Raw genomic sequence first — 18,854 nt, forward strand, 5'->3', positions numbered from 1 at the left:
CACTCTCAAAAAGTTACTGTGCTTAATGTATGTCACGGAATGTCAGTCCTGGGTCAGCTGAATTATAAGATGTCATCATCCCTCCTAGCAGGTACCAGACCCCTTCCCTCCCAGATCTGTAGGCTGCTGCAATTACTATGGTTGAGATAGCATATGGGTCGGCACTTCAGTAGGGGAGGTGCTTGTGGCAAAAAAGTCCAGGGTGTAAATAAAGTAGAGCCTGGCACTCACCGTGGGTGCCGGGCTCTACTTTATTTACACCTTGCAATTACTATGGAATCAGGATATTAATTATAAACCTCCCCCAAGATTTTTTGCTGCATTTTTTTTTGTTTTTTTCTGTGATTTTCCCAACATTGCGGCAAAAAAATGGTATTTTACAGCAATTGTGCAAATCAAGGTAAACCCATGTAATTTTTTCCACAATTTAGAAAAATGTAAGTGAAAGTAGACAAAATGCTGTATAAATGTGTGAAAAATGCAGTAAGAATTCAACGTGTGAACACGGCCTAAAGACATAAAATCTTCATAAATCACCTGTGATTATAGGTCAAATCACTTTACTCTAAATATCCCATTTTGAAAAAGAAAAAGCATCAAGACTGCATCAACCCACTTAGCAGTCTAATCAGTTCACCTAGGAGTCCTCTGGCACTAGCAGCTTAATTAGATGGCCAGGTGCAGTGATCAGACTCCACCCCCTCTCTCTGCTAAGCCATTATTCTCTAATAATAGCCTATGCTAGCCCATAGAAAACTATGGATGAAAAAAATTAAATAGAGAAGACTCCAGATGAGAAATTACCACAACCTAAGATTTAAAGGGGTATCCTAAAATACCTAAATAACCACAACCTAAATTAACTTATCTCCAATGTACAGGATTAAGGAGAAGTGTAAGATCACAGGACGTCCTGCACAATCTCCAGAATGGCATCTTCTGCGTATGCCACCACTCCATTCATAGCCTATGAAGCTGCTGGAGAAAACAGAGTATGGTGTGGTTAACTACTGGGGTTATGCACAGTTCGTGATGCCAGGGTAGCATTAACCACAACGCTCCAAGGTTAGACAGTTCTCCTGGGCCAAGTGCTGGGGACACTAAGGACCACAGATGCAGGGTTACAGAAAACTCTCTTTACTGAGGTAAGGTCAGATGTTGTAATCCTTTACAGTGCAGATCAGAGCTAGGGGAATGCAGAGTAACTCCTGGGAGCCTTTTGCCTTGCTGGGACTGTTAGTGCTTCTCACTTGACTGAATTTTAGTTTGTGTAGACCGCATGCCAATCCCCGCTCAACTTATAACAAAGGATTCGGAGTTCCGTTCTGGAGATCATGGGGGCCCAGCTCACTGTTTGATATAAGTTGCAGACTCAGAGCAAGGAAGTCATAATGGAGTGGAGGCACTATGGTCGCCTCCATACTTCTATGCAGAGAGTTAGTGATGGTATAAAAGGGGAGGAGACTAAACAAAAAACCATACTGGTTGTTCCATAGCAGAAATCTGAGAATTCTTGGGCACCTCACGGGCATCTCCCGTCTTATGCTACCCCGGTTCTGAAGGTTATCAGTCGGTGGGGTCTGGAGATGGGGGAGATTAGGACTCTGTCGAGTAAATTCCTTGACAAGAGGGTCCTGTCTTCTCATTTCCAGAGACCATTGGCGCTCAAGGACTGCCCAAGTCGGGATCTGGGGGTTGGTTTAGGGCTTTTGAAATCTATCAGGATCCCCTTGAAGTTTTAGGACTTGACTTGGGAAACTATGTGTGAGGGACAATCTGAAGTGCAAGAGCTCTGAGGATCGGGGATGTCCCCACGAAGAGTGTGGAGGTATGCTGGAAAGCATGGAGCATCTTCTGCTTCATTGTCTCTTTAACACAGAGGTTTACACCAGGGTGGGTACTTCCATTGGTTGGCCTCAGCTGGCTAGTCTCTCCTATGCGGAATGGGCCTATGGGGCATTCAGAAACCTTGGAGGCTGGGACCGGTGCACTTTATTCCTAGTCAGCTCAGTGATCAGGTACTACACGTGGAACGCACGGTGTTTAGTGTCAACGCAGCATAAAATCCTCCCTGTGGATGAGGTGGTTAGGAACATACTGGGTGACTTGGTGAAGGTGCGTTCTCTGGAGTATGAGAGGCTGGGTGCTGCCTTTAAACTGCCCATGCTTATGGACAAAGTTTTGTGTATTTGTTATATTTATATATAATACAGGTATAAAGATTTGAATGTATGTTATACTTGTGTTATTGTTTTATTGTAATGTTTTATATTTTAAATAAAATAGCTACAGGATATAGCTCAGGATCAGTACAGGATAATTAATGTAATCTATGTACACAGTGACCTCACCAGCAGAATAGTGAGTACAGCTCTGGAGTATAATACAGGATATAACTCAGGATCAGTACAGGATAAGTAATGTAATGTATGTACACAGTGACCCCACCAGCAGAATAGAGAATACAGTTCTGGAGTATAATACAGGATATAATTCAGGATCAGTACAGGATAAGTAATGTAATGTATGTACACAGTGACCTCACCAGCAGAATAGAGAGTACAGTTCTGGAGTATAATACAGGATATAACTCAGGATCAGTACAGGATAAGTAATGTAATGTATGTAAGCAGCGACCTCACCAGCAGAATAGTGAGTGTTACGCCGAGCGCTCCGGGTCCCCGCTCCTCCCCGGAGCGCTCGCAGCATCCTCTCATTCGCAGCGCCCCGGTCAGACCTGCTGACGGGGTGCGCTGCAATATCACTCCCAGCCGGGATGCGATTCGCGACGCGGGAGGCGCCCGCTCGCGATGCGCGTCCCGGCTCCCGTACCTGACCCGTTCCCCGTCTGTCTTGTCCCGGCGCGCGCGGCCCCGCTCCTTAGGGCGCGCGCGCGCCGGGTCTCTGCAATTTAAAGGGCCACTGCGCCACTGATTGGCGCAGCAGGCCTAATCAGTGTTATCACCTGTGCACTCCCTACTTATACCTCACTTCCCCTGCACTCCCTCGCCGGATCTTGTGGCCCTTGTGCCAGTGAAAGCGTTCCCTTGTGTGTTCCTAGCCTGTGTTCCAGACCTCCTGCCGTTGCCCCTGACTACGATCCTTGCTGCCTGCCCTGACCTTCTGCTACATCCGACCTTGCTCTTGTCTACTCCCTTGTACCGCGCCTATCTTCAGCAGTCAGAGAGGTTGAGCCGTTGCTGGTGGATACGACCTGGTTGCTACCGCGCCTGCAAGACCATCCCGCTTTGCGGCGGGCTCTGGTGAATACCAGTAGCAACTTAGAACCGGTCCACCAACACGGTCCATGCCAATCCCTCTCTGGCACAGAGGATCCACCTCCAGCCAGCCGAATCGTGACAGTGAGTACAGATCTGGAGTATAATACAGGACATAACTCAGGATCAGTACAGGATAAGTAATGTAATGTATGTACACAGTGACCTCACCAGCAGAATAGTGAGTACAGCTCTGGGGTATAATACAGGACATAACTCAGGATCAGTACAGGATAAGTAATGTAATGTATGTACACAGTGACCTCACCAGCAGAATAGTGAGTACAGATCTGGAGTATAATACAGGACATAACTCAGGATCAGTACAGGATAAGTAATGTAATGTATGTACACAGTGACCTCACCAGCAGAATAGTGAGTGCAGCTCTGGAGTATAATACAGGATATAACTCAGGATCAGGACACGATAAGTCATGTATTTACATAATGATTTATCTTTGTATATACACTGTATCATTGAACTGTTTTCATCATGGGATTTCAGTGATAATTCGTGTTAAGTGAACTTACTGTAAGTGCTGCGGCCTAAAGCAATCAAGGGTCGAGCCGTCCGGTTCGGGTTTTGCCGCATATACTGTAAGTTTCCTCAACACTAGTGATGGTGACATGACTGTACATGACATGATAAAGTTATATATATTATATATTTAATTTATACAAGTCATTTTTCATAGACAGAAGCTGATAAAAATAATAATAATAATAAAGAGTCCTTTTTATTAAATTACTTTTATTCTCTCATCACTATAATATTTTTATTGTATTTTTTCACTTTTTTGTTACAAAATAACATCTCTAAGTTTTTCTTTTTGTTTTTTCTTTTTTTTTTTCTTTTTTACAAGACACAGAATAACCAGTAAAGGGATAACCGGTAAACACTTCTATCTACACAGTCCCCATCCCATGGAGATGTTTTTACAGGAAGCTCAGACTCGTTTGTAACAGGATCCAGCCGCTAATATTCGGTGGCCACATCAGATGCTCCTTATCTACCATCAACCTCAATAAATCAGAAGAGAAGCGTTACGATCGCTGCTCTGGGCCATGAAGGAACCCCATGGCTTTAATTCGGTAATTCTAGAAGGAACGGGAGGGAAGTGACCCATTAAAGCAGTGGAGGATTTTTTCTCGTATTGACCACAGGCGCGAGTTAGCATAAGAGGAAAAGAGAAAACGGACAAATACTGTAAAGTGAAACATGGGACGGGGGGGGTGGGGGTAGGAACGGACCCTCGGGGGCTAAACACATAGCCTGAACCCTTATATTCCACTTACTGGCCTAACTAGTGGCCTGTGGTCTGATGACTGTAATGCAATGAATACTTTATAGTGCCGTTTAGTATCATAGTGCCCAGGACTAACATCTTAAAGGGGTACTCCGCCCCTAGATATCTTATCCCCTATCCTTCAGATAGGGGATATGATGTCTGGTCGCAGGGGACCCCCGCGCTCACCTTGCAGCACCCGGCGTTCATTTAGAGCGTCGGGTGCAGCGCCAGAGGCTCGTGATGTCACGGCCAAGCCCGCTCGTGATGTCAGACTTGCATTGAGGGGGCGTGGCCGTGACGTCACGAACGGGCGTGACGAGCCTCCGCCCCCTATCACCAGTCATCTGGCACAGAGCAAAGTTTGCTCAGTGCACCAGATGTCTGGGGTGCCGCAGATGAGATCGCTTGGGTCCCACCGCTAGGGAGCTGTGGATAGGGGATAGGATATCTAGGGGCAGAGAACCCCTTTTAACTGAAATTAACCAGAATGATGCAAAAACCTTTCAAAATTTTTATTTCACCAAAACATTTTATCCTCTGCCAAAATTCACCGCGGTCATGCCCTATAATGGAGCACAGATGTCATTCTGTGTTTAAGATAGGAAGAGCTTGTGCACATTGTCGTCCCCTAGTAGATAATGTACTTGGTATGATCCAGGAAAGGAAAATGACAACAGTTATATGTTATCTGTCTATTTATCCTGATATTTTTACCCCAAAAAAACACAAGTCAGAAGAATTTTTAAGTGGAGATCCCTTTAAGAAGGCTAATTTCAATGGGCGGGAGGAAGGAACAATGGTTTTAACTACAATTTGGAGAATCAGCCAAGTAAATGTCTAAGACTCTATTGACATTTGTATTGGAGGCTCCATTAGTAGCCTCTTTAGCAGACTCCATCTTTTTGATAATTGCACTGAATGCATTGAATACTGCATCTAGTAGACCCCACTATAGGTGAATGGAGTTTACCATTGGTCGAGGAGTTTCTTGAGTGCTGGGTCCGTCATGGGGTTGTGGTTCTGTAAGGGGGAGCCTTACAGAGCCATAAAGTGCCTAACATTATTATTCACTACTGTAATATTGCCCCTTACGGACGAGGATATTGATCTGATTGACCAGCAGAATTGCTCTTTAGGGTCCATTTCCTCAAGCATAGTTAAAGGTTTACCGGGATTAGTTGATTAGTCGAGTTGTAATACCAGACACAACCCATGGATAGGTGTGGCACTGTTTGTGGAATTAAGCAGCTAAGTTTATTTTTTAACCCTAAAACACCCCATTGTGCGTATTATAGTTATTATGTATGGGGTGAATCATTTCCCACAGGAAAGATTATTTTTTTCTTTTTCTTAAAAATTTTTGGTAAAAATTTCTTGACCCAAAAAAGTGAAAGCCAAGGGGAAATGATATTGGAGGAGGATTCATTAAATATTTACCATGGAATATATGGTTCTCCTTAGTAGAAAAACAATTGTCCTTATGAGCCCAGTGATTTTCTACCGAGGACTCTCAATAGTTTGGCAGAGAAGATCTAAGTGAGCACCAATACAGGGCCAGTAAGTTAGAAAGGAGTCTGAATTAACCCATTACTTCGACACATCCATTCCCAACAATACAGCTGTCAGTTAAATAGAAAAGAAAAAAAAAGAAAAATAAAAATATATAAATTAAAAAATAATCACGCCCCTGCCAATAGAGTTTGCATTTTTGCTTGGCCAAGGTCCATGAGCGTTGTAGCTGAACAGCAGGGAAGAACAGTCTGGATGGTTCTGAAAGGAAATGTACATAACACATTCAGCGACCGATGGATGAGATGATGTTCCTCCGAGAAGGAACGGCAGAGAACGCCTTCAGAAATATAAGTGCTGGCAGCCATTTTTACCGGCTGTCCTGGGAACTAGGAACCAGCGAGGCAGGGGTCCGCTGGTTGATGTCCCTGACTTGTAGACATAGAATGGCTGCCTCTGCTGCGAGCACATGAGCACACTCAAACATAAACCACAAAAAACATTAAAAAAATTAAAATAAAAAACAAACAGACATCATCTATTAAAACTCTTGGTCATGTCAAGTTTGTGGTCCAGTAGCTATGTCTACACCGGGATCCCCAAAAACACTTTGTGTCCCAAGTGAAAGTGGAGAAAGTCCTGCTGTCCTCTAGAGGCACAAGAAATGTTGATATTGTTGGGTCCCATAGCCCATTTCGAGTTATTTGGGGGAGGGGGGGGTACACAAAGCTGAGCCGTCTCAAGTCTCATCCAAACTTTTTGGGGAAGGGAAGGGAAGGGAAAATACTATCAACTGTATTTGAAATGTAACACAAGCAACACATTGGGGACAGAGAATCCATGAATCCATTCTCCCGCATACTGTATCATGACACAAAGTAAATGATATGAACAGTTTTGGTTAAAATCAAGGCAAATTTCAGTTCTCCAAAAAAGTTAGAGCTGAATAGATTTTTTTTGTCCACTTCGTCTTGTTCTTTGAAGGCGCGTTGATCCCTGCTCCAGAGTTGAGATGATGATACAAACTTTCCGCACAGACATCCGAATAAAAAAAAAAAAAAAAGAAGAAAACAAACAAAAAAAAAACATTTTTTTGTTTCGTATTTTGCAATCTAGACCGTACTGTTTTGACACTCCTTGCTTGAATTCCTCAGAAGGGAACGAAAAAAAAAGTCACTGTGATCACGCTACAGCAAAACACCTTCCCCTCATTTTCAACACATGTGAAGGCCAACTTTATTATTTAAAAAATTAAAAATTAAAAACAAAAAAGTTGCAATTTCAACCGCAAGACCGCTTCTTTTTGTTCCAGGTCCAATTTTTTTTAATTTTGTTTTTCGCATTTATTTAATTTTTTTTAGTTATTTACTTATGTTTTCTTACAAAAAAGGCTTGATTACAACACAGTTCGGGTATGCGGCCACCACAGTAGCTGTCTTTGGCAAGAAGTCAACACAATGACCGTCTATGTCACCTTCTGCCCATTTCACTCTGTCTCATAAAATGGATGTTGTTTGGGCTGTCTGAGAGTTCCGGATATTGCTCCACGGAAATGACATAATAACCATCGTAGCCCTGAACCCGACCTGTGCTCAGTAACTGCTGTTTTTCTCCTTCTGTCCATGCTCGGAGACCCTCCTCACCATCTCGAAGTCTCTGTTGCTCTTTGAGCCATGCCTGAGACACTGCCTTTTGTCTGGCCAGGTCCAGGACACGAACCTTCTCCTCGTCCAGGGTGGTCCCGTAACGAGTGTTGAGGCACAAGGTGCCATATTGTAACTGAATGTCTGTATATCGTCTAGTCCTTGTCCCAAGAACCGTGTTGATTTGAGACACGGTCACATTGACCCCATTCTCCAAGGTTCTCCTGCCACCACTTAGCCCTAAAATAGACAGGTCGCTTTCCGAGGGTCCTTGCTTAATAAAATAATGAGTATCAACACCATCGATGGTGAAATGTAAGTTCTCCAAATACTGAGCATTGTTCAAAATGGCAGCAATTCGTCTCCCATCCTCGTTGGCCACACTAATGATGTCGGTGGTGACGCGGCCATCCTTCATTGCAAACTTCACCCCTTTCCCAAAGATGGAGGCAACGGTGGCAAACTTTTTACTGCCTTTTCCTAAGCGACAGCCAGCGATGGGGGACCTGTAGACAGGGTTGAACCTTTCTAGAGTGACGAATGCTTGAAGCTGCTTCTGCACCTCACATTGCACACCCAGGATTGACTGCAAGACAAGAGAGAAAGAAATTAGTTCTAAAAAAATTTTTGGACATCAATCGTCAACATTAAGGGGCTACGATACTTCAAAGCACCATATTATTCCAGCTTTACTCTGAACCCTCATTGGCTGTAAGGTAACAGTAAATCAGAAGCTCTTCTCCACTGCTTTTTCTACCTCAAAGGGAACCTTCTATCACATTTTCATAAAACATCAGTCTTCGGGAAGGCCCTGAGACGCTTGATTATTCAATCTCTACCTGATTGAGAAGGCTTGGGGTGAACCAGCCATTTTGGGAAGGATCGTCCAAGTAGCTTATGTTTATAGGGTCCTACTCTTGGTGCAAGTGTTGGTTGGCTTTCAGCTTTAAATAATTTTTATTGAAAAGCTTTATGTTACATAGACATGCAGGCTAGGCTCAGCTTACACAGAGCACATGGTAAGCCTAACCCCTATTTCCATTTGGCTGTGTCTGTTACTAAAGACAGAATTCCCCTAACAATAGCTAATGGATGACTAGTGGTTATTTTTCTGAGGAAAGGAGTCATTTTTACTCAAAGTGATCTACAGAAATGGTTGGCCACTAGAATAACTTATCAGAATGCTAAAAAAAAAAAAAAAAAAAAAAAAAAAAAAACACACAGCCATTCTCTTCTAAGCAGAGCCTTGAGGGTCCACTTGACCTCCCTGCAAATGTAATGCCCCTTATCTCAATGCCACAGTGCCCCCTATATTACAAATGTTGATCCTTGCTCTTATTAAATGTCCAATGGTGTTGAGGTTTGCCAAGAGATATGAGATATTACCAGAGATGTCTGGCAGCAGCTTTCTTCCCTCTCCCCAATCAGTCAAAACACATGCACACTCAGCTGAGCCAAGCATGTATGTACATGAGGAAATCGGGAGGAACAGATGTTGGTCAGCAGTGATTGTAGGTGAATGGGCACCTTAGGCCCTAGCCTTTTTGCCATATAATTTATTTATGCACAGTTGACTGTTGTCTGTCTCTGATAAAAAGTGACAGCGCATTTTATAACCTGAATTGGTCTTGGGCTTCACAACTCTGTAGGTGGGCTGTCTAATGTGGGAAGGGGGGTCTTGCATTTTCTTTAGAATTCCAGTTTCTCCTCTACATCAACTAGAAGTTTAGGATGATTGATCTAAAGTCTTTTTAGTTACAAAAACATCAAGCTAAGCGTCAAGTCATTGAAGAGCGGCTGAAAATGACTCGTAGTGGTTTGATGAAAGCTTCCCCGCTTGGAAAAGGTCAGAGAGTATGCGGAGTTGTCAGCTACAGTGCTGCTTCTGCAAAGTGACTGAACTTGTGGCAGAATAATTTTATTATTGTATAGCCAAATATATATATATATATATATATATATATATATATATATATATATATATGTGTGTTCACTATTACCGAACAAATGTCCAAATCAAACGTAGTGCACCAGCTAACTTAGTGCTCCTCAACCAGTGTGACTCCATCTGTGGCAATACTCCAACTCCCAGCATGCCCAGACAGCCTTCGGCTTAAAGAAGGGGGGGTTATTTTCAGGAGGCAGCACTGTGTACATGCCGAACAGCAAGGAAGGGGTTTCACTTAGCACTGAACTGCTGCTGATGTGAGAGGGAAGCCTTCTTGTACCTTTCAGGGGCAGTAAGGATACTCTGGTGAACAGAAACAGCTTGGAGGTACACAGCTTGCTGTCTCTTTCCTGCACAAAACACATAGTAAGCCCAACCCCTATTTCCTGTCCGGACATACTGGGAGTTTTAGTTTTTCAAGATCTAGAGGGCCACGTTTTGGAGACCACTAAGCTACATGAACAGATCCCTAGCTGAATGGATGTGAATATAGCTTAATGGAGGAGACCATATGCACCTTGGGAATAAAGGTTTGCAAATTAGCTCTCCTCAAAAAGGAAGAAAGATGGCTCTCCACTGCCACCTACTGGAGGCAATCACCCTGTAAGTCAATAAAAGAGCCTCTCACACAGCCAACCAGCCCCCTTGCTCTGTACTCACAGGGAGCAACAATCCCAAAACAGTTGTCCACAGATAGGGGGATGGTGACCTTACCATATGGAGGAGATTCTGGTTTGGCTTATGAACCCTACTCATGTTTCAAGGCTAAGGCTAAGAATGGACCAACTGGCTATATACTTCCAGTAGGTTGCACTACAAGGAATATGCTCCTCCTAAAGGAAAAAAAACTAATTTGCATATATCTCTTGTTGTAAGAATGCCTGTATTGACCTTGGCCAACCTGATTCTTCAGGAGGATTTTCTATGGGTTGAACACCTTGCTTTGATGGAACACTGAACATTTGGCCCTGATCTCATGAAAGTAACCCTCCCCACCAGTGTAAGTGTTCCTTTAAAAGTGACCCTTGGAAACACTCCAAGCATAAAACATTAATATTCATTAACCTTTTTTTTTTTTTTTTTGCATTTTAAAAATAATTGTGAGCCTTTTTTCAGTGTCTCTGGATAGTGCACACCGGCAGTATTGTTAGCTGCGAGCTCTCTTTGACTAATGGACGCCTATGGACATACATAATTGATTGCATCGCAAATTAAAAAGTCATTTAGCTGCAACCACTTGAAAGTGTAAAATCCATTACATGTCGATACAGGCGCACGGTGTGAAATCTCACAGAGAAAGTGTTTTAACCGGGGACCTTGGAGACCATGGGAGGCAGAAGAGACAGGATGAACAGGAGGACAGGAGGGGGAGGGCATCACCTCCTTACTAGTATTTTTCACATCTTCCTGCTTTTTGAAAGTTTGTGACCTCTCGCTAAAACTTATAGAAATTTGACTTTTTGTAAGTTCCCCTGGGACAGTCTCAATGGAATCTGCAAAGTACTTTTTATACCATTTTTAAGTACTCTGCTTGCTGTAAATTTCATGTGTCGCTTAGAGGTTGGACGCACTTTCAAACCTAGGAACATAGGATAGGATAGGAACAATGGCACTCACCCATACCTAGGATTCTTCATTTCTTTATTTTACATGTGCAGTGGATAAAAACATCAGAAGGACAGCGGGAGTGATACCCAGCGGCTACAGCTGTTTCCTGCATCAGTACATACTCCTATGGGCCAACGCAATGCCGTCGGCCCTAAGAAGTGTGCACTGACACAAGAAATGGCTGTAGCCACTTGGTATCGCTCCCGCTGTCCTTCTGATGTTTTTACCGCTGCACATTGGTAATCTGCACATTTGAAATGCCATTGTTCCTATTCTATGAACTGTAGTTATATACATATGTGCAGGTCAATGAGCACCCCCGTTGGAATTTGCGGACCTTGCCACTGTTGATTAGTCGTTCAGCTGTGGAAAAGATCTCAAGGTATGGCAGTGCCAAGCCTCTCCTCTGTTTTGAGGACACCCTTTCAAACCTAGATCAGCTGAGGTTTTGGTATAAAATGCTACATCCCCCACAATGCACTACAAAACAATAGGTTCTTGTATAAACAATGAACCAACAAGGGCAGCAGTGAGGTGCAAGGTGTGGGAACTTTTCAACTCTATTGGAAGGTTCAAGACAAAACAATTTATAAAGAGGTCAATGAGAGTTAGGGAGTCAGTCGGCACCTGGTTTACAAAGTTGGGACCAGGAGAGCTTTGTTCTTCTGGAGTTACAGGGCTGCTTTTACTGTATAAATATTTCCTGCCCTTCGCAGGTGAAGAAGCCCCTGGTGAGTAGCGAAACGTTGTCCTACAAAAAGATATATTAAAGAAAAACTCTTTATAGAAGCTATTACCTTGCTGTTATCCCACTCCTGGGTCTTCATCTGTGTGTTGATCAATTCATAAGATGGTTCCATAGCATCAGTTTCTGGCCGGGGGTAACCAGGGATCACGTTGTGTAGCTGGAAACCAAAGGTGAGCAGCCAACTGTTGACATCTGGTACAAGGAGCAGAAAAGGAAAGAAGGGTGAGTTTCTTGAAGGGTTACAAAGGGCACCTCTAGATCTGGATCAGCGGGCCTGTCCTGCATTGCACAGACAACCTGTTAATTTGGACGGGTACCATGTAATAACTTAAGACACCCCTGTTCTGTTCGCACATCACCCACTACCTAGTTTGTCATGGTTATATCATGAATAAAGAAAGAAGTCACAGACCGGTGAGCGCCCCGTTCTTTTTTTATTTGAACCATGTAATACCTAATTTCTCCTGTGGGAGTGCTGCAGGGAACTCAAATGTTTGAGTTCACAGCTTACGGCTGATTTTTAGGGATGCCAGCAGGAAACTTCCTAATCAGCATTTATTCAAGAGACTAATCAAAGAAGTAGGGATTGTTTAAGGTGGAGAACCCCTTAAGGCAGAGAATACCTAAAAACTGAATCTTTACTTGCAGTTTGCATGTCAAATATGAAGAACATAAACTGGGAATCTGCAGGGGCCAGGTGACGGCAATGTCGCTAGGGCCCTCTGACTGGACAGCAATACCAGCAGTTTACTTCCCCTCCAACCCTAGTGACGGTTAGCTTTGTTAGCACTGTTTTGTTGTTTATGTTTGATTCGGTGTGTATCAAGTGAAGTCACAGCAAGGCGGATGTAAGGAGCAATTTGCACACGTGGAGGGGTTTATGTGCATTCGTGCTCACCGGAGTCGGGGGAGAGCATACCGCAATAACCCAAATAATGTTTTGAGTGCCTTATTTTGTTATTTATATATTTAAATAAAAGCTGTGGCTTACCCCCCACCCATTTAAAGTTATAATGTTGTAGTTTTTATATTGGGAAGGGTCACAACTGGATCCCGGTTGAGGTTTAACAGTGTCTGTCCAGTCAGTACAAGATGAATGATACAAAGCATTTGCAAAGTTTTTCAACATCTCAGGTCGATTTAAACTGCGACATGTTCTCAAAATGAGGACGGTTACTTTAAGTACATGCTCTACGGTCTTTTGTGTTTTGATGATACTGCAGTGAAGGCCATAATGAAGCAGATGTGAGAGCCGGCAGCAGCGGCATCTGCAATGTACATGGATGGTTAATCTCAACTACGACCTGCATTCTCCAGAACACTTTCTTCACCCATTACTGGAACAAAGACTCCTGGTGTAATAATCAATCACATCACAAGTCGCCTTTTTTTTATTAACGCCCTTGAAAAAAAAGGAACCAAAAAGGCCGAGGTCACGTTCAAATGCCACATTTAATTAAGTGCCAGCCTGCAAGCCATAAAAGAGAGTATTTTTCATGATGCTGCATAGGATGCCTGCTAGTGGAGCAAAGCACCCGGGTTAGATAGCAGGGGAAGGGTTAAAAACACTTGACATTCAAGAGCGCAATTCAGCCATTATTCTAATTCTGTATGCTGATTTTGCACACTGGATGTATTCTAAAAACCTTACTTGTTCTGTAGCATTTGTGATACTAATGTAATTAGCCACAACCTAGTAGTCATTAGTGGTACTGCTTTTTTTATAATAGTTTTTTAGAGAAAAGGGGGGAGAGGGAAGAAATGGCATCTTGTGGGTAATAAGACGGAATTACAGGTACAAGCAAGATTGGTCAAATTTAGCAATTTTAGGACGTTTGAGAAAAATATTTTGAGATTATATATTATATATATAGATATATATATATATATATATATATATATATATATAGAATCCCGCAAGAAGGACCGCACTCCCAAGGATGTCCACGGGTGCAAGCTAGTCGGGCCTAGGTACAAACAGCCAGTAAAACAAAACAGCAGCACTCCGGTTAAGATGAAAGCGTGTCAGGCTTTATTCATCAGATGCCACGACATTTCAACCGTCTCTCATGGTCTTTGTCAAGCAAAGCTTGACAAAGACCATGAGAGACGGTTGAAGCGTCGGGGCATCTGATGAATAAAGCCCGACACGCTTTCATCTTAACCGGAGTGCTGCTGTTTTGTTTTACTGGGTATTTATATATATATATATATATATATATATATATATATATATATATATATATATGTGTGTCAGGTCCATAAATATTGGGACATCAACACAATTCCAAAATGTTTGGCTCTATACACCACTACAATGGATTTGAAATGAAACTAACAAGATGTGCTTTAACTGCAGACTGTCAGCTTTAATTTGAGGGTATTTACATCCAAATCAGGTGAACGGTGTAGGAATTACAAAAGTTTGCATATGTGCCTCCCACTTGTTAAGGGACCAAAAGAAATGGGACAATTGGCTTCTCAGCTGTTCCACGGCCAGGTGTGTGCTATTCCCTCAATATCCCATTTACAATGAGCAGATATAAGGTCCAAAGTTCATTTCAAGTGTGCTATTTGTATTTGATATCTGTTGCTGTCAACTCTCAAGATGAGATCCAAAGAGCTGTCACTATCAGTGAAGCAAGCCATCATTGGGCTGAAAAAACAAAACAAACCAATCAGAGAGATAGCTAAAACATTGGGCGTGGCCAAAACAACAGTTTGAAACATTCTTAAAAAGAAGGAAGGCACCGGTGAGCTCAGCAACACCAAAAGACCCGGAAGACCAAGGAAAACAACTGTGGAGGATGACCGAAGAATTCTTTCCTTGATGAAGAAAACCCCTTCACAACAGTTGGCCAGATAATAAACACTCTCCAGGAGGTAAGTGTATGTGTGTCAGAGTCATCAAGAGAAGACTTCACCAGAGGGAATACAGAGGGTTCACCACAAGATGGAAACCATTGAGGAGCCTCAAAAACACCAAGGACAGATTAGAGTTTACCAAACGACATCTATAAAAGCTTCACAGTTCTGGAACAACATCCTATGGACAGAGGAGACCAAGATCAACTTGTACCAGAGGGAAGAGAAGAGTCTGGAGAAGGAAAGGAACAGGATCCAAAGTATACTGCAAAAGCAACCAAAGAGCTTTTTTTTTTAGGGAAATAAGTGGAATGTTCTGCAATAGCCAAGTCAATCACCTGACCTGAATCCGATTGAGCATTTCACTTGCTGAAGACAAAACTGAAGGGAAAAGACCCCAAGAACAAGCAGGAACTGAAGACAGTTGCAGTAGAGGCGGCAGAGCCTCACCAGGGATGAAACCAGAAATGTCTGCTGATGTCTCTGCGTTCCAGACTTCAGGCTGTAATTGACTGCAAAGGATTTGCAGCCAAGTATTAAAAAGTGAAAGTTTGATTTATGATAAATATTCTGTCCCATTACTTTTGGTCCCTTAACAAGTGGGAGGCACATATGCAATCTGTTGTAATTTCTACACCGTTTACCTGATTTGGATGTAAATACCCTCAAATTAAAGCTGACAGTCTGCAGTTAAAATACATCTTGTTCAAATCCATTGTGGTGGTGTATAGAGGCAACATTTGTATGTTTTCAGCTACTGTACGTTAAATTTCCCTATAATTTTGTGGGGGAAAAAAAGCTTATGAACAGTCTTAGGCACCATTTTGGAACTAAAAGAGTAAATATCACTTATCGCATCGTGAACTTTTTGCAGGAAAAAAACACACAAAAACATCTGAAGAACATCACGTTCGACTTACAATATACAGATTACCACTGATCAGCTACAGGCAGCCAGATAAATAGAAGTTCAACTGGACCAAGGGTCAAACCGAGTGATCTACATCTATCCATTATATCAAAGGGAACTTTATATCACACAGAACTTTGAACCTAGATGGGCTACAAAAGTGGTCAAAAAGATAAACTACAGACTCAAGAATGGTGGCAAGACATAAAGTGGGAATGAGTTCCTAACAACTTTTTAGAACAGTCATGGGCTAAATACCATAGTTATTGAGAACTTGATTTTGGTCCCTTCCAAAAGTTGGTGATCTACCCCTTGAAGATACCACAGAAGAGTCACATCAAAACCCAACAAGATACTTTAAAAAAAACAAGAAATTGTTATGGGGTCAGGTGGTCCTATGGACTTACCGGTCATATAGCATTTTGTATCCTGGGATCGGCTCACAGGGTTGTTGTTTTTAAACATGTACAGGTTGAAGGGCATTATGTTGGTAGTGGTAAGCTGCTTCCATATATCATGGTCAGGACTGGTCCATCGACCAGCTAGTACATCATATTCCCGACGCCCCATGTGGATGAGCTTAGTCAGAGGGTCAAAGAGTCCACCATGGTAGCCTATAATAATCTGAAAGTTAGGATTTGAGTCCAGGTAGATCTCACCATAGGCAGTGTAAAGAATCTGTTTGATCATGAGTCCAGAACCGGTGAAGACAGCCATGGGAGTACCAATGTTGTCACAAGCAATGTAAAACTCATCCCCACTGCTTAGTTCCATGGCAAAGAGATGGCCTTGCAGGTCGTAATATAGAGAGGCTATCTCAGAACTGGTATGGTTGTAGAAGTGTGTGATCCTAGTGGGGTTGGCAAGGTCAGCATAGAAGAACTGTAAATGTTGACCATTGTTGGTTTTTCGGGAAATTCTCCTTCCTAGACCATCATATCGATACTTTACACTCCAGCCGCTGATTTTACTATAAGCTTTAACAAGGAGACCAGCAGAGCTGTACTCGAAAACATCACTCCCTCTCTGCTTGAGGAAGCCGTCTTCATCCATCCGATACTGAACGTCTCCCAGTCTGGTGATTCGATCCCTTAAATCGTATCTTAGTGGTATGAGGCGGATGCTGTTTCCTGGGTTTAACAAGTGCAAATTTCCATTCAGGTCATAATTATATCTCCATTGTTGCTTGTCGTTGACAAACACTGTCTGTAACTGTCCATCGCTGTCATATTCATAGGTGTATCTTGTGGAGTTTGCATAGGGTCCAACCTTTAGCTCCTTCTTCACCACTCTACCCATGTTATCATACTGCAACATCATCCAAAACATCATAGATCTGAATATTTCATACTGCAATTCCCGTACCCGCCCATAGGTGTCAAACTGTTTTGTATGAGTCATGACTGCCGTGGTGATTATCTGGTTGATATTATAATAAATAACTCCAAACTTGCCAAATTGTTCAGTTTTGCCAGATACGTCATCGTACCTGTACAGGTCAATGGGAAGTGGGGTCTCATTGATGACTGCCTGCATACTGGTGACCCGGAAACTGTTGTCATAGTTATAGTCAAATCTGGCATTGACCATTCCTTCCTCCGTAAATCGGAAAATCTGACGGTCAATCAGAGGTCCTATCTGCCGGTAACGAATTGTGCATGTAAATCCATCGTTTTGCAAGTTGACCGTCTTCAACATACCAGCGGCTTCATCATACGTGAACGCTATCTTAGTGGTGTCATACAAGATCTCAGCAAGTTTTGATAGTTTCCCATACTTGTAGATCACTCGTCTCCCAGTACCCATGTACAGAGTTTGCAGCATCTGTCCTTCCTCTGAGAAGTCCTGGATAATGGAAGCATTGCCCTCAGGGGGCCGGTAAATATTCCGATAATACCCTATGGAGCGGATGGTTTCCAATGTTTGTCGGGCCACGTTGGGCATAGTGACAGAAGACAGGAGGTTGTTTTTATCGAACTCAAAGATGTATTGTCTCTGACTATGAAGTAGTAATACCATGGACTAAAAAAGAAAAAGAAAACAGTACATTATGTTATTCAATTGGTCATAAAGGGCAATAAAATTAAGATTTCTGCAACATTCTTGAAATAAAATTTTTGCCAAAAAAAAGGTTTGAAACCGGAATTTTTTTTATTGGCAATGGAGTTACCATCACACTGACAATCATTCTTTGAAAAACTAAGAGGAGGAGCATTCATAAGCAGATACTAAAGGCCACACACCTTCTCAAGGTAGGTATAGGTCCATGACTTTCCATCGGCAAAGGTCCTGGATATGATTCTTCCAGCTTGGTCATATTCCATTCTCTCGGACATGGTTCCTCTCTGAATTCCTGCCACATGACCCCCCGGAGAGTAAGTCACGTTTACTCCACTCAGGCCATTGGACGGAGACCACAGACTGGGCCTACCGGCCTGGTCATACAGAATCCTAAGTGTAAATTTCCTGTGGTCATCATTGATCTTCTCGGTTCTTGTGACGCGATCAAAATCCAAAGACAGTAGATTTCTATTGTGGACCTAAGGGGAACATAAAAAATTTGTGTTTACTGTATTAGTTGAAATTCACATGACTATACAATATTTTAAGGATATCCATCCCACCTAGTCTGAACAAATTTTGTGTTACTCATACTGTAGCGCTGAGTGCAGTAGAACAGATACATTTACTTATAGGACCAATGACAATTTTTTTAGGATACCACAGAGACAGAAAGAAGACAAAATTAGGAAAAATAAAATTTACCCTGAGGCGGCGACCAAAAACAGTGACCTGTCCGCGTGCCTGCTCCTTGCGCTGTCGCCACTCCACCAGGTTTAGGCCATTGTCTATGGGCAGGGTGACGTTCCGTTTCCCAACAGTGGGGTTCACTGTACCGGCAAGAAGGTGAGGTTCTGTCTGAAGGGCGACCTCCATGCCATTGGCTAGAATGAGCCTTAAGGATCCATCTGCCCCAATGTAGTAACTGTTCCTTACTTGATCTAAAAAAAAATCCACAAAGTATTTTGGTTTTGCTGTGGTTAAATGGCAGTACC

The 18,854-nt window shown here is 42.7% G+C and overlaps 1 protein-coding gene across 14 annotated transcripts in view; it reads right to left on the bottom strand.

Moving 5' to 3' along the window:
- Positions 1 to 3,965: 3,965 nt before the first annotated feature.
- TENM4 (teneurin transmembrane protein 4) overlaps positions 3,966 to 18,854 on the bottom strand; it is a 1,400,276-nt gene continuing 1,385,387 nt past the window's right edge. For 7 of the 14 annotated variants that reach the window (XM_056561274.1, XM_056561279.1, XM_056561286.1 and 4 more), the window contains 5 exons: positions 18,565 to 18,800; positions 18,042 to 18,338; positions 16,206 to 17,820; positions 12,073 to 12,215; positions 3,966 to 8,305 (listed from right to left, as the gene is read on the bottom strand). In XM_056561274.1, coding sequence (XP_056417249.1) covers positions 7,547 to 8,305; positions 12,073 to 12,215; positions 16,206 to 17,820; positions 18,042 to 18,338; positions 18,565 to 18,800 — 3,050 coding nt within the window. In that variant the 3' untranslated portion in view covers positions 3,966 to 7,546. The remainder of the gene's footprint in view (positions 8,306 to 12,072; positions 12,216 to 16,205; positions 17,821 to 18,041; positions 18,339 to 18,564; positions 18,801 to 18,854) is intronic. The other 7 variants (XM_056561283.1, XM_056561282.1, XM_056561281.1 and 4 more) reach the window with 2 other exon arrangements.

Source organism: Hyla sarda, chromosome 2 (assembly GCF_029499605.1).
Source record: "Hyla sarda isolate aHylSar1 chromosome 2, aHylSar1.hap1, whole genome shotgun sequence".
NCBI classification, from domain to species: domain Eukaryota; kingdom Metazoa; phylum Chordata; class Amphibia; order Anura; family Hylidae; genus Hyla; species Hyla sarda.